Source organism: Ambystoma mexicanum, chromosome 14, assembly GCF_040938575.1.
Source record: "Ambystoma mexicanum isolate Mex_15411 chromosome 14, UKY_AmexF1_1, whole genome shotgun sequence".
NCBI classification, from domain to species: Eukaryota; Metazoa; Chordata; class Amphibia; order Caudata; family Ambystomatidae; genus Ambystoma; species Ambystoma mexicanum.
Genome location: NC_090940.1, coordinates 658,344,207 through 658,360,950, shown reverse-complemented (window position 1 = coordinate 658,360,950; position 16,744 = coordinate 658,344,207). Strand labels below are relative to the sequence as shown.

Sequence of the window (16,744 nt, the reverse complement as noted above, 5' to 3'; positions counted from 1 at the left end):
TACTGCATCTCAATGTTCTGATCAACTTTCCAGTGCTATGCTGACGACACCCAACTCATTTTCAGGCTTCCTTCAGCCTCCTCCTCTCCTTCCCTCATCTTCGATTGTCTAATCGCCATTCAAAATTGGTGTGCCGCCAATGATCTATGTCTAAATGCCAACAGGACTGAGAGCCTCCTTATTGGTACACCCATCTCCATCCTTTCTTCTCACTCACTGGCCGACCTCCCTTGGCCCTACTCCCACCCCCATCTGCGTGGCTAAGAACCCTTGGGGTTATATTTGACTCTACACTTTCCTTCTCCGCACACATATCTGATGTCTCCAAAAAATCTAACTTTTTACTTCACCTCCTTAGAGGTACTCTCCCTTTCCTCTCCTTCCCTCAAAAGCTCACTGTCTGCCAAGCTCTGGTTCTTTCCAGACTGGATTACTGTAACAGCCTCTTTCTAAATCTACCTGGCTCCACTCTCCGCCCTCTACAACTAATCCAGAACAGGACTGCGAAACTTGTCCTTGGCCTCAAGCCCTGGGATTGTATCTCTCCAGCCTTGAAATCCCTTCACTGGCTCCCAGTGGATGCAAGGATTAAATTTAAAACCCTCTGCATTGTCCACAAGGCTTTCTGGGGCCTGGGTCCAAAATACCTTCAACTATCCCTCCGTAAATACCTCCCCTCTCGAGCCCTTCGCTCCTCTATTTCTAACTCCCTCAGGGTTAGTCGTTATGCAAAAAAACGAGCTAGGGGTAGATCTCTGTCTTCGGCTGGTGCCTCCCTTTGGAACAGCCTCCTGGCCACCTTGAAACTTGAGGAAAAACATCTTTGTTCTGGAAACTTCTCAAGACCTTCCTCTTTGCCTCTGCCTTTGCCCCCCTTCTCCCCTGTTGATCTGTTTCTTCTCATGGCATTGTGCACCGGGCCACCCTTTGTTCTTTCGGGCCCAGGTATCTGCTCACCATGTCACCCTCCTGCACTGTCTCTAGGCCACCATCTGCACTAGGGTTCTGTATCTGTACCCATACAGTCCCCCTTGCATGTTTCTTCCGCACTTATCAGATATACCTCTCTGACTAACTTTCACCTGCCACTTGCTGGCTGCACTACCATGGTTTAAAGCCCTTATTTATTATTTATTCTATTTAATATTTATTTGTTTTCTCTCCTCTGCTTCGCACTTTCCACTCCCCCCTTTCCTTGCACTTTTCCCCCGTTTTCCTTTCCCATGCACTTGCGCTTTCTTAAATGTCACTGGTCCTTGTAAAATAGCTGTTTTTCTGTTTTTTTTTCTTTTTTTCTTCCTTGTTCCCCTCCCTTTTTGCCTGGTCGCGCTCTGAAACACTTGTGTACGAGCTCGATATAAATAAAATATCATTTCATTTCATTTCAAATATCATTTTATTTCTTTTGGTGGGACTCAATCCTTCTTAGGTTGGTAGTGGGAAGGGCATTTCAGTGGGAAGCGGCCATTGTGGGAAAACTAGATCCCCCAGCGCAGATTCTTTTTGTCTTGGGCGTGAGAATCATTATAACTAATACTGAGAGATTCAATATACTCATTCAGTAACTGTAACAGCAGCAATGGGTATAACAAATACCAAGGGACTCCCCACACTTGTCCCAGTGATTACAATAGCAGTAAAGATAGTGCAGAAAGTCAAACGACTGGTAATGCCTGTCTCAGTGGTTGGGGAGACCAAAACATAAGCCAAGAGGAGCAGAAGAGCCAACATGGTGGTTCCCATAAGTGGAAGTGCTTAGAAGATAAAGTGGAAAAAGGGACCAGGGACACTGGTCTCTGTGGAATGAGAGACTGTGAAACAAGTACAAGTGAGAGAGAGAGATGTTGATTCAAAAGGAATCCAGGGGAATAGAGGCCAAGACCCACAAGTGGGGAAACAAGGAACTGTAAATGGGTTAAGACAGGGGATACCTGAGAGAAGGTGGAAGAGTCCCCTTGAGGAATTAAAGTAACTGATTAACTGCGTTACAAGGAACTTTCTCAAGCTAGACTATTAAGGCGGAGAAGGCCTCTCCAGGAGAAGGGAGTCATTCTCCTGGAACCCCTTTTGTTTTGTTGGTTGATGCAATCCTTTCTTTGATTAGTGCTAGGGTCAGCATAGGGTAGTTTTTGGACAGAAGACAGACTATTTTGATTTGGACTACCTCGCTGACGACGAGCACCCTAGTTAGATTTATGCAGGGCGAACCCCCTTTTTTGTTAGGGATAGGTAGGCCTTGTGTTTATTATTTGAATAAAATCACATGTACAAAATACCGCCTCTTTGTCCACCTCCTTCTGACCTACCACAGGATACATGGCGAACATGTGTTATCCAAGTTGGTTACCCCTGTAGGTTATCACAATTCTTTTTAAAGCCTTTATCAGTTTTTCAATGAATAACAAAACAACGACAAACTCAATAAACCAACTAAATACAGAGCACAACAAAGAAGGTGCAAAATGACAGCAAAAATGCCTGGGATCAAACCATACATTCCATTCCCCTCCACTGCCCACTAACTAATGAGAGCCCACTGACCAGAGGATGTTATATCAAGGAAGAGTGTCGTAGCTTTTGCGGCTTGTTGGAATGGGACTGATATTTCTTGCAGAACTTGTGTACAGGGAGCCAAATGACAGTGTATTTAGTGAAGCTGCCCTGCTTCACCGCCCCTACTTTTCCGGAGGCTGCCACCTCGCATATCTTGTACCACCAGACATTTACCAATGGCCCCTCGTTGTTCTTCCAGTTCTTAGCCGAGGCTATACAGGCTGCCAAAAGCAGTTTGGAGATCAAAGCAGCCAGGGGAATGCCCATCGGATAGACAACTCCACTGGTTCGCCGAGCAGCACCACCCCAGGATCCAAGGGTAGAGATGCCCCTGTTATTTCTGCTATGGGGGCCACCATCTCCTGTCAGAACACCTGGGTCTTCTCGCTGGACAACGGCATATGGAGGTAGTCCGAATCGGAGCACACACCCTCCAGCAAAGCGGGGAGGAGAAAGTATCATACTTGTGAAGTCCGGTGGGAAACAGGTAACAACAATATAACACTTTGTAGGCATTTGCTTTATTGGCAACGCAATGCGAGGAGGTTGCTGTCCTCTTCAAAATCCAATCCCAGGATTCATCAGTTATAGCATGGGCCAGACCACACTCCCGTTGGGATGTGAACCTAGGAGAAGGGTCTCAATATCCTAGAAGTCGATCTAGCCAAGTTGCTGTCCTGCAAAGCAAACTCCAGCACCAGTGCAGTCTCGTTCCAGCCTCCCTTTTCTCTGGGTTGGCAATCCAGTGACAAAACTGACAATAATGGAAGCTCTCCAAATTGGAGATTCAGAACTCTTGAATGTCCATGGAGACCTATGAATGTCTCCATGGACATTGCACTTCTTGCACTCTTTGAATGTCCATGGAGACCTATCCCGATCTAGGTGATGCAAGTGAGTCATACCGCCCTGCCCCATGTGCAAATGCACCCTTTTCCACCCATGGGGCAAAACACCGGTTGGAGAGAACAAGAATCAAGGGCCCCAACCTACCCTGCTCTGCCAACCGCTCTATCGTAATAAGATAGGGAGGTCCTGGTGGATTGCAAGAGAAGAAGTCTGTTCCCAGATCCGTAGCAATCATGTGTGGGAGATGCTGCAGGGGAAGGGATGTCATTAATTGTTCTTGCCGGCCTCCTGGAGAGACACAACTGCTTCAGCTGTAGCACTGCGAGTTTGAACTTCCCGGGTCTCGTTCGCGTACTCCAGGCTTCCGCAGTGAGATCTCTTTAGTCAGTTCCACTTCATACTGTTGACTCCACCCTGGCGTGACGTCAACACCATCTTGGGAAGTCTTTTTAGAACTCTTCATTCCTCCATCGAGCCACCTCGTTACATTGCTTGGCTGGTTTAGCATATGTTTTTTCCATATGTGTCTCATGTTCTTCTTTGTCGCTTTGTCGTTTTATATTTTTCACAGTCATGGCTTTACAATAACACATGGTTCCACTATGGATGGTGGGAGAAAAGGGTGACCTTGACATTAGGGGGTTCTGTGACACGGTTTTAGGGAGACTTCTCCCCAGGTGGATGTCCTTATTCCCAGGAGGGGAGTCCCTCCCTTTGATGTCCTCCTGCATATTGTAACCCCTACGGGCACTATTCTCTAGCAGCCTCACCTCCCTAGCCTCAGCACATTCTGATGCCTGCAATGAAGAGTGTCTACTGTCTTTTGGTGGGATCTTTGTACTTGAATTGAAAAGTGAAGAGGCAGCTTTGACAGGTCTGAGCCATCACTCCTTTAATGGACAACAGACCAGACCTAGCAACAGACCAGGACGAGAAACAGACAGACCAGAAACAGACAGACCAGAAACAAACCGATTAGAATCAGATTAGAAACAGACCAGCAACAGACCAGCAACAGACTAGCAACAGGCCCGAAACAGGCCAGAAACAGACCAGCAACAGACCCTGGGCTCTCTAGCAATAGACCAGCAACAGACCAGAAACAGACCCGGGGCTCACTAGGAACAGAGCAGAAACAGACTAGCAACAGACTAGCAACAGACAGACAAGAAACAAACAGATTAGAATCAGATTAGCAACAGACCAGCAACAGACCCTGGGCTCTCTAGCAACAGACTAGAAACATCAGAATCAGATCAGAAACAGACCCTGGGCTCACTAGGAACAGACCAGCAACAGACCAGCAACAGGCCAGCCACGGACTAGCCACGGACTAACCACGGACTAGCCACGGACCAGCAACGGACCAGCAACAGACTAGCAACAGAACTGAAACAGACAGACCAGAAACAGACTTAAAACAGACCAGAAACTCAAAGAAGGTGTACACAAGACATAACATCTGAGCAAACCCCAAATTCGCACATGTAATCAAAAGGCGCTCACTATTATTAAAATAACAAGTCCAGGCCTCGCTTTTCCATACATCAGCTGAACAAGAGGCTGACTCAAACATTGTGCTTCAAGACGACCACCAAGGATGGGCAGAAGTTCAGACTCAGACTGGGTAAAATTTTTTGTCCAGCACATTTAGGGCGACTAGCAGCACTTTAATTAGTGGCCAGAAAACTAGTGCCAATGTGATTTTTGCTGTTGTTGTCATCCACTAAATATGCCCCGCCCCTCCCCCACTACACCATAAAACCTCATATTATAAGTATAATTGTTTTCGTTGCCATTGTGTGCATCATACTGTAGAATACACAACACGTAATTCAAAGTCAGTACATCAAAACCATACTATTGAATCCGCAGTTTGTCAATCAGGCCAGCCTTGTGAGTCTCTTGGCTGTGGTGCCTCACTTAAGCTCGATTCCCGGCCTAGCGGCGTGTTCCAGAGGCTTGATAAAAGAGCGCTGCGACAGGTTTAATGAAGGCTTTTAAGGACGCTGTACAGTCCAACTCCTCACTCACTGCTTCTTTTTTCTGTTTTTTCCCCCTAGGATGGAACCAAGAAATCGTGGGATTTTATGAGGACACATGACAGGTAGAGTTGAATGAAAGTTGCTTTTTGCATTTTTTTGGTAGTGTTTCTGTATGAATTTTAAAAACAAGCTAAATATTCGCTTACACCTCTGTACGCCATTGGGAATTCAGTGTAATTTCACATTTTATTTTATTTATTGGATATTATTAAAGCGCCCATTATTGTTAAAAAATAGTCTCTCGATAACTATGGTTTCACCCAAGGAGCTATAATCCATATACATTTTATGTGGTGTGGCAAACTTGCATTAGAGGGGTCAGTTGCGGAAGTTGTGGGGACTCTGGGACTGGGGAGACCCACAACTGCTCCAAAGAGTTACTTGCAGGTGCCCAGAAATGGGATGGGTGGTCAGGCACTCCACTACCTCTAATCCCTATATAGGAGGCCACCACAGCCTGTTCACACCACCACCCCACGTTTCCATGGTGACAGGGAGACTCGCCATCTCTTCTGGCATTGAGAGCCCATAGCAGCTCTGGTGTTGTGTTGCGTAGGGCTGCAGCGACAGATGTAGAGCCTACACTCAGCAACTCCTGATCTTGGGTTCCACAAGCATCCTTCTCCACAGAGTTTGGCCCAGGCACTTTTGACCACAATGCAGGACCCTGCCGTAGAGTTTGGAGGTATTGGGAAGTACCGCACAACCAGGAGACAAACTGCACATAGTTTAAACTGGCGCATCAAGGGTTTAAACCTTCTGACTGCACCAGAAGCAGGTTAGGACAAACTAATCACAATGGGGGTGGGGAGGGGAGTATGGCCCAGAACCTGACCACCATAACTAGGGAAGGATGGTAGACTGCTCATGACCCAGGCCAATGACAGAGCAAGGAGGGATGGAGTAAGGCAGAAACCAATCTAAGCAACTATTAGTCCATCAGAGAAAGTCACTGGCAAAGTCACTGGCGAGCCTCGGATGAAGAGAATCTTAAGCCTTGCTGAGGCCTGTAACTCAGCTGCTGGAGAGAGCCAAAGCCAGGAGGAAAAATAGATATCTCACATCCTGGTGGGGGACAAACGGTAAGGAGAAGCCGCCTGCTTAGATCTGTATCTTAGACCCTGGCAAGTGCCCAAGACCTATATAAGAACAGAGCAGAGAGAGCCTGCCGTGAGAGTAAGCCCAGGGCGGTGACAAGGGCTGGTGGGTGATTTATAACGCCAGCCTAAAAACAACCCTAGCAAGAGGGAAGATGTTCTTGGTGATAAGTGAGGGGAATCAGGAGGAGGGCGCGGAGGCTATGAAGAAATGTTTTCCACATAGTTTATTTAAAGTAAAATAAGACCTGCCTTTCCTTATGTCTATGGGGTGTTCCCTACCTAGTTTACTAACTAAGGTGCTCATCAGTCAGAGTGAATATCCAAAACCAATCTGTCCACTGTCCAAATCTAACCTAGCTGACCCTGCCACTAGTATAACTAACTAAGGCCAGGAGAATGACACCCTTCTCCCAGGTGCTGTTTCATCACAGGAGTTTCATTGATTAGATGGTTCTACTCGACAGACTATATATAAATACTCTCTACTTATCCTTTAGACTAAGTTCTGCAGTTCTTTTATGGGACTGGTCGCTTCCTTGTCCTCTTTCTGAGATATTATCCTTGTTCTGCTCAAGTTCCTTCTCGCTTTCTCTTGTTGGACTCCAGCCACCCTCGTGGGAATTTTGGTTGCTCAACTCCCAATTATAGTTGAACTCTTCCTGGGGTTCTCATTCATGTATGATATCTTCCTGGCCTCACAGGCCTTTACTACTCAAATGTCTCTCTTTGGTTTCTGTTCTTATCTTCGGGATTTGGGTTGACCTTTCCCCTTTCCCAAGGCAATAAGATTCCAACTCTATTTCTCTGCCACTCTGTCGTTTGTGCGTTTCTCTTTATCTCAACAATATCGTTTAGATTCATCTGCTTATTTCCAATTATTTTCCCGTTCGTACTGAGACAAGATTTGTTTAACTTCTGATGAGTCCCTTTTAACTTTCCGGGATTCCCGTTCCATGTATTACCCTCTGTCTTCTGGGGTAACGTTGCCGCTACCTGTAAGACTTTGGACTCTGCGATTGATCCTGAGGGGTCCGCAGAGAGACCCTGCCTAATGTCTCCTCCCAGGGGGCCAGGGAAAGGCAGCTGCTTTCTGATCCTGACCTTGGGGGTTGCGATCTGCAGGAGGATCACCTGGGGTGAGACACAGTATCCATCTTCCTCTAAGGAAAAAATATCAGTGATGCCAAAATCTGTAATGGCTTGCTGTCAGAGAGAGCTTTTAACCTCCCAAGTTGAATATCTTAAAATGGGTGAAAACATTCACAAACCCTTAGGCATTGGAAGAAATGAAAACCCTTCTAAAACACTGTGAAGACACTGTGAGGGCATCATGAAACAAGACACAGACAACAGATTCCGAATTCAAAACAAACCCTTTTATTCACTTAAATGTTAGGATGGAAAAAGGCCTAACTTTCCCTATGCTAAGGTGGGATTTCCATACCTAAATAAAACTGGAGTCAAGAGTTCAACTGAACAATCTATGTCCAAAAACCCATGCTTGCCCTCACAGCTAGAATGTGTATGGATGTCAGCAACCAAAAGAAACCGTGTTCAACATAAAGTTCCGAGTCTCTTCCAGCTCGCAGCTTCCTTCCAGCTCCCTTCTCCAAGTATAAAATAGTTCCTGCAAAAAGTCTCAAAATGACCTTTCATTTGTTCAGGGTGACACAATTTTAACCAACACTCGGGGGTCCATTCCCCAAGTTCCGAGTAACACATTTCCAAACACAAAAGCGCCTTGAGGCTCTGTCCTCAAGTCCGTAAATACTTCATATCTCAGGGTTCCCTTTCCCAAGGGTTCTTTATCACACTTGCGCCCCCTTGTAGTGTTAGGCTTCATGTAAGTATCTTGACTGTGTTAGATTTAAGCTTCAAAGTTTCAATACATTCCATGTTTAAAGTATATTTCTTGTATATGTAGTTTCCACACAGTTTAGTATTCCATCTGCCTTTCTTTGGTTCAAGGCTAAAGTTGTTTTGCTTTTCAAATGCAGCATACGATGGTTTCACTTGTAGTTAAAGTTTCATTTAGTTTCCATATTAAGTTCAAAGGATTTCAAAGTTCATCATTTTTAGGATTCAGCACACAGTTGTTTTTCGCATTAAAGTTCAACTTATAGTGGTTTTAAAGTTTCATTCATCTCTGAAGTTACGATGTAACAGTTCTGCCTGTTGGTAGAGTTTTCATTCAGTTCGGTATACAATAAAGATGGGTTTCGTTCATAACACACTTTCAGTTCAACCGGTTGTTTAATAATGCTTCATTTGATTTAATTGTATAGCCCAGCCCACAGACATTTTCGAAAGAAAGTGTTTAACTTCATCACGGGACAATTCCAAAACAAAAGATTCCATTAGAATGAACGAGTTCAAACGTTCACGGACCAGTTTTCTTACTTGTTAGAAATTCACTGGTCGTGTTCACAGCTTTTCCAGCTGCCTGGATCGTATGGCCATCTGCATATGGTGTCAGGGGTCCAGCTCCTGCCCCTTAGGCACTCCTGTGGCGATTTCCTGACAAGGGGGAACACGCATCTTGACCACACGGAAAAGGTGTAGCCTCTCCACACAATTCCCTTCACAGTGTTGGTTTCTGTTCCACAGAGCCCCAGCTCCTACACCACACTTCCATAGACCGCCTCTCTCTGCAGACCTCTGTGTCTCAGCGATTTCTCCAAAGTTCCCTGCTGCTTGCACTGGCCTTCCCGCTGCTTCTCCTGTTGCTCCCTTTGCTGGTGTGCTGGTCTCATTTTATACACCTGCAGCCTGCAAGTGTGCATGTCCAATCAACCCTGCCTGACCACAAATAAAGGGACATGCCTGACCTTCACTGCTCTTAGCAGGCATCTTCCTCGTCATAGTACCAGGCAAAAGAGCATAATCTTCATTGCTCTTAATTGCCTCTTCTTCGTCTCAGTACTGTCAAGTGTCTATTGTGGAGAAATGAGGGGAACTGGCTTATAACATCCCATGAAGGTTGGGAAAGGTTTGGGTTGGTTGTCAATATGGAAAGGGGGATACCATGTCTCACCCAAGGGCTCCCCACTCCAGTCCCCAAGGACCCTCCACCCAGGTGATCAATTCTCGCTTCTCCGCCCCCAGGGTGGGGATCCGCAAGGTATTTGGATGAAGAGGGCTGAAGAGGAACAAAACGGCAAAAAGCAGCTTGTTAATGAAAATGAACCACACCTGAGGGAGACTGGGAGGCTTAAAATGCCTCTTCAGGTGCAGGCCATGAGAGAACAGAAGGAGCAGAATCGTAGTCGTGGGTGTAGGAGTTGTGAACTCGACTGGAGGAGGAAGCAGACACCAGGACCTCTGTCGAGTGACGTGCCGTTTCCGATCTTGATAGGGTCTTCACCTCCAGGAGCCTTAATTGCAGAGGTTACACAGCGGGAAGCATCTAAGAAGGAGGCGTTCCCCCTGGAGACCTGATTTGCACAGGCTGTGCAACGGGAAGCGAAAGTTTAGACCGCTTTCCCCAAAGCAGTGCTGCCTCATCAGTGAGGAGTAGCTTGCGTCTCTAGGACCAGCAGGCATGGGACCCAGGTCTGGGAATACCCGTTCCAACAAAAGAGGTTATGACTGGAAGGTTTAGAATTAATCTTAACCTCTGGTATTGCTCTGGGCAGCCCTCCAGACCATCTTTCTTTGCCTGCCGAGCCATTACAAAAGGGCAAAGGTCATATGCCAGTCAGGCTTGGTCCCACCCCAGAAGTGGCAGTCGTGCCCGAATTGCTAGGTTGCATCTCTTCTGCACGAGACCACAAGCATCCCCAAACATGTTTCGGCCTTGCAAGGCCACATTAGTGAGGGGTAGCTTGAGTCTAGGCACGGGGCCCACGTCCGGGCGTACCAGTCCCACTCAGGGTGACTACACCAAAACAAAAGAGGTGATGGCGGCCGGGTTTCGAATTAATCTTAACCTCTAGCTTTGCTCTGGGCAACCCTCCAGATCATCGTTCTTCGGCTTCAAAGCCATTACAAAAGAGGTCTTTCAATGGCAGAAGGTCTTTCCCCTTTTGGCATTGCTTTGTAGGCGAAGAATGATTGTCTGGAGGGTTGCCCAGAGCAATTAAGAAGTTAAGATTAATCTGAAACCTTCCAGCCATCACCTCTTTTGTTTTACTCAAGTCAGAAGACTCCATCAAGAAGGGTGCTTGGCGCTAGGCGGTAAAACCCTGGCACAAACAAATCTAGAAGGATACCGGGGGCTATACTCCCTGAACTGTGCGCATGTTCCGACATTAAAAGCGGGGCGCCGCAGCTCCAATACTGTGCACTTTTATGAGCATGTCCCAGGTGAAGGGGTGCACTTAGGTCCATGTTCCGACATTGAGAGCGAGGTGCTGCAGCTCCAATACTGTGCACTTAGGAGCGTGGCCCAGGTGAAGGGGTGCTCTTAGGTCCATGTTCTGGGTACCGCAGCTCCAATACTGTGCACTCAGAGCATGGCCCAGGTGAAGGGGTGCTCTTAGGTCCATGGTCGGACATTGAGAGCTGTGTGCCGCAGATCCAATACTTTACACTTATGATTAGGAGCGTGGCCCAGGTGAAGGGGTACTCTTAGGTCCATGTTCCGACATTGAGAGCGGGGTGCCGCAGCTCCAATACTTTACACTCATGATTAGGAGCGTGGCCCAGGTGAAGGGGTGCACTTGGGTCCTTATACCAGATGTAATTCTTCTTCTTGGCACCTGGAGGTCCGTTGCTTCTTTTCCTAACCCTTCAATCTTTGGTCAATAAAGATGTTGAGCGCTGCTCACATTGCTGAATCGTTGTGTATCGCTATCTCCTGCTGATCACATTGCTGTATCATTCTGCATCGCTATCTCCTGCTGATCCAACTGTATCGTTCTGCATCGCTATCTCCTGCTGATCCAACTGTATCGTTCTGCATCGCTATCTCCTGCTGATCCAACTGTATCGTTCTGCATCGCTATCTCCTGCTGATCATATTGCTGTATCGTTCTGCATCGCTACCTCCTGCTGATCATATTGCTGTATCGTTCTGCATCGCTATCTCCTGCTGATCATATTGCTGTATCGTTCTGCATCGCTATCTCCTGCTGATCATATTGCTGTATCGTTCTGTATCGCTATCTCCTGCTGATCACATTGCTGTATCGTTCTGCATCGCTATCTCCTGCTGATCACATTGCTGTATCGTTCTGCATCGCTATCTCCGGCTGATCACATTGCTGAATCGTTGTGTATCGCTATCTCCGGCTGATATTGTTGAATCGTTCTGCATCGCTATCTCCTGCTGATCATATTGCTGTATCGTTCTGCATCGCAACCCTTTGCAACCCTTTATCGTGATCAACTCAGCCTAAGAGTCTTTCTGGAGATATTGTAGGCATCTAGTGGCAAGACAGCATCAGAGGGCTTGGCATCTGCCTGGTCATGGAAAACCTGTGCAGTGACCTATTTTTGTAAAGATGGTGGACCACTGAACAAAATATTGTAAAGCTACGGTGAAACTGCAAAGAAATGTGATTCTGGGTAAACATAGGCTGCAAAAATGGAGGGATTCATGGACAGGGAGATGGGATCTTGTGGGGCGCTAGATGTAACAACAAAGTTGTTAGCAGAACTGGAATTGGGATGCATTGGAATTGCAACATTGAAGATGTGCAATCTCGGGGAGCTGGCAAGGCCGAGGGGTGCCCAGGATGGATCCACTTTCCTTCTGCAGCGTGTTCCCCACTAGGACTCCAAGGCCTGAGGGAGCAGTGTGCTGGAGCCAGTCTCGCCAGTCAGTGCCTGGTGGCTTTCTCCCACTATGGTCCGGGCCCAGTGGCGTAGGCTGGATGGGGCCTTAGCGGGCAAGGCCCACCCAAAATCTGTAAATGCCAACTCGGCAGCGCTGTGTGGGCACGTATTGATCTTAATGCCACTGTGGTGGGCCCATCTACATTATGTTGTGACCCCACTTGTTAGACACCCCTGGCTACGCCTCTGGTCCGGGGTGAGGGTATTGGAGCAGAGGAGGGCCCCTTGCCCGTTTTTCTTGCTCCCTCCCTGTCCCTCCTCTCTTTCTGAGGTGCCAGTCATCTCCTTTATCCCGCGAGAACGCACAGAGCTTTATTTTTTGTGGTTTGGGGGGGGGGTTCTGTGGTTATGGCCCCATACAGACTGCACGTGATCTTTGTGAGGTGCAGCCCCTTTTCTGCGTTTCCAGTATGAAGGTAAACTCCTTCTACCTCGAGGCGCAGGAATGTATGGCTGCTTGCCAGAAGTCCCAGGCCCACCGTCAGCAGAAGTGTGTTCAGGTTGGAGGGAAGCCATTTTGTGTAGAGTGAATATCGGTTTCAGGGATGTGTTCAGCTCTGCTGCTTTCTTCAGCCCCGGTGTGTGGGGGCCTGTAGGAACCTGGGACTTCCCCGCAAGGCAAGGTGGGGAGCAGGAGAGACACATTCGTTGCTCCCTGACTTTTCCCCTCAAGTGGGCTCCTAAAGGCAGGTGATTTCCTCCTGCAATGAGCCTTTGGCATTAATGGTTAATGATTGATGAGGCGCGTGCCTGTGTTTCATGCCTTGCAAAGAAGCTGGTTGCCCTCATTTAGCTGCGTTTTCCCTTGAATATGTTGTACAATAGGACATGTGTTGCACACTTGTTGCACACACAGCAAAGGTTCCTTTCTTTCCGCCCCCCACGAGAGCCGAGCCTAATATTAAGGATTCGGCATCTTGCACGCCTGAATCATTGGATTGTTCTTTGATCACCAGAAGCTTCATATTCTGCGTTAGGGGTTCCGGCTGGAATGTTTTGCTTTTCTTCAGAGGAATCAGGTTATAGTGTTTGCGTTTAACAGCTCCTCCCCAAATTAACATCTAAGCTAGACAAAACCTCTGTTGACCCGTATGGGCCACGGAAAGGAGGACGCGCACACGGAGATTTTGGATGCTTGTTTATTCATCCACTGCTTAACACCAACTGGCGCTTCTCGCGCCTTATCCAGAAAGCCCCGCTCTCCCTGTCCTCCTGCCGTCGCATGGCTCCGCCCCCACAACGGTGGGGGCAGCACTCCTTAACCCCTGAGTGCTTGGCAACATCACCCCCGAACAATATATTCAAACATGGAAATCAACATTCTTCAACAAGTCTCATAGGCTTCCTTACAGTTCTCCGTGGCCTCTCCTCTTGGTCACCTGTCTCTTGGAGTTCCGTGGCTTGCACATCTCTGCTTGTCCCTCCTGGGTCTCCTCCCGGAGGAACCCACAGGTCATCCCGCGACTCTCGCGGTTCTGGAGAGGCCGATCGCTGGAGCGGGTCTGTTCCCTCTCGTCTGGTGTAGTGTCTGAATTGTTGACAGTTCCTGGTGACAGCTCTGCTTTGATCCTCGGCCGTCACCATCGTGCCTTTCACTGCGGTTACTCTCATGGGGCTTGGAGCAAACCGCGGATTTGTCTTTTTGGGCGTTGGTTGTTGGACGAGTACTTAGTCTCCAATGTGGAAGTCTTGTATCACTGCATGGCGGCGAGCGTCAGTCTCCCGTCTCGCTCTCTCCTTGGCTTCTGCGTCCCTTCGGAGCACGTCCATGTCAGGCAGCTCCTCATCGGATGGGTTGCACGGTATGCAGGTTCGTACTTTGTAGCGAAACATTAGCTCGGCAGGTGTCTTGTTGGTGGCTTCGTGAGGAGTGTTTCTGTAGTCCCGTAGGAGTCGGCACAGTGCCTGGTGTGGATCGACTGCTTCTACTCTGGCTCTTTGTCTTGTTTTCTTGATCGACGCCATGAATCTTTCAGCCATCCCGTTCGCTTGAGGGTGGAGAGGGGTTATCTTCGTATGTTCAAACCCTAGGTGTTCTGCTAGTGTTCCAAATTCATACCCACTGAACGGGGGCCCATTGTCGGATTTGACTATTTTGGGGATCCCCCACTCGCTGAACACTTCCTCTATTGCCGCTGCTACTTGAGGGAATGCGGTGGTGGTGACTGTTTTGACGATGGGGAAACGGGAGTGTTCGTCTATTAGTAGCAGGAGGTAGTCACCCTCCTCCGTGGGCCCATAGAAGTCCATGGCTACACGTTCCCACGGTCGTTCGGGTATCTGTGTGTGTTGGAGCGGGGGTGGATGTTCCGCAGGAGCTGTGCACTGGCAGGCATGGCAGTTCTTCACCCATTCTTCTACTGCCGCGTCTAGAAACGGGAACCAGACATGGCACCTCAGCTGTCTTTTGGTGTTCTCCGCTCCTCTATGTCCCTCATGGGCCGTGCTTACCACCTCATTCCTAAGCGTGGCGGGGATGACGATCCTGCACCCTCTGAGGAGGATGTCGTTGTCCTTGACGGCCAGTTCGCTGTGTACCCTGGCCAGCCTTTCAATTTCTTGTTTGCATACTCCTGGGTGTGCCAGCATTGCTCTATGGTGATCCCTCCATTTATTGGTCGATGTGAGGCTGATGGCAAGTGCCATGGTGGGGTCAGCTGCTGATGCGGCAGCAACTCTCTCCAGGGACAGCGCCGGTGGTAGCGAGTTTGACGCTATGTATCGTACGTAGGCAATGTCTCCTTTGCGGGTTAGTGGGGCCCCAACTGGGTGTCGTGACAGGTAGTCAGCGGGGTTAAGGTCACCCCCGGGACGATGCACGATGTCGTAGTCATATTCCTGTAAACGGATTCCCCACCGCTCTATTCTGGGGGGCATCTTGGTGTGCGGGTTGCCAAAAAGCGATAGCAGGGCCTGGTGGTCCGTGATTAACGTGAACTTTTTCCCTATGATGAAGTCATGGAAATGATTGCACGCCCAGACGGCGGCTAAGCTCTCTTTTTCCGCCTGGGAGTAGGCCAGTTCTGGGGTGGACAGGGCCCTGCTGGCGTAGGCGACAACGTGTCTCGGGTGGACATCTGCCCCGCTGGTTTGGGCTAGGATGTCACCAAGGCCCGCCGGGCTCGCGTCCACCACTATTTCAGTGTGCCATGAGGGATTGAAGTAGGCTAGACGGTGCGCCTCCATCAGGGCCCGCTTGATGTTGGAAAAAGCCTGGAGACACGCAGGGGTCCATTCAAACACCGTTTCTTTCTGGAGGAGTTTCCGTAGAGGGTCAGTAAGGGACGCGTAGTGCGGTATGTACCTCGCACAGTAGCTAGCCATGCCGAGAAATGAGCGGACGTCTGCAACTTGTCGCGGTTCTTCCAGGTTGGTGATAGTGTCAACCTTATTGGGATCCGGCATCATTCCTTCGCTGGAAAAGATGTGTCCAAAAAATTTCAGCTTTGTCTTGCTGAAACGGCACTTTGCAATATTGAGGGTGAGGCCTGCCTCCTGGAGTGCTGTACATGTGGCGAGTAGGGCTTTGTCGTGAGACTCTTTCGATGATCCAAAAACGAGGATGTCGTCACTGTAGTTCAGTGTGCCCTTGATGGGTCTGATCACCTGCCGGATGGCCTCCTGAAAGATTTCCGCGGCTGATGAGATGCCGAAGTTCAGGCGCCGATATCTGTAGAGACCGTCGTGGGTCGCGAAGGTCATGATGGGTCTGGATTCCGGATGCAGCTCCAGCTGATGGTATCCTTGGTTGAGGTCGAGTTTGGAGAACATCCGGGCGTTGTTCAGTTGCACGATCATGTCCTCAATGCAGGGGCCCGGATGCCTCTCGCGCTGAATGGCGGTGTTTGCCACCCTCATGTCCACGCACAAACAGATCTTTCCCCCTTCTTTGGGTACAACCACGAGTGGGGAAACCCATGGTGTCGGAACTGTGGCTGGTTCAATGATGCCATCAGACAGCAGTTGTTGGAGTGCGTCTGATACTGCCGCTTGCAGGTGAAACCCTACTCTCCGGGGATGTTGTGGTACCGGCCTCACCGATGTGTCGATGTGGAGCCAGATGGGAGGGGCCCTGAGTTTGCCCAGCCCCATGCAGAGGTTGGGGAAGTCCCTTGTGATGTCAGCCTGTGTGACCAGGTTCTGCGGCTGGTAGCATGCGATGGCGCCAACTGCGTCCCTCGTGTTTGCGCTCTCGGAGGTCGCAGTGATGGAGTCTCCCGCCCTCACGTGTATTTCTATTAGCCCCAGGCGGGAAGCCGTGTGGTAGCTGAGCAGGCACCGGCTTCTGGCAAGTGACCGGATAATGTGTATAGTTGTGTCCACTTTCCGGCCATTCAGGAGAAGGCGTTGTGTGAAACATCCTACCGTCGGTAGGGGGGTGGTGGCACCCCACTGAAATATCCTTGAGCGAGACTGTTC

At 48.9% G+C, this 16,744-nt stretch overlaps 1 protein-coding gene across 2 annotated transcripts in view; it reads left to right on the top strand.

Moving 5' to 3' along the window:
- Positions 1-16,744, top strand: part of NUDT14 (nudix hydrolase 14) — a 263,867-nt gene that overhangs the window by 120,212 nt on the left and 126,911 nt on the right. For both annotated transcript variants that reach the window (XM_069638200.1, XM_069638199.1), the window contains exon 2: positions 5,466-5,509. In XM_069638200.1, coding sequence (XP_069494301.1) covers positions 5,466-5,509 — 44 coding nt within the window. The remainder of the gene's footprint in view (positions 1-5,465; positions 5,510-16,744) is intronic.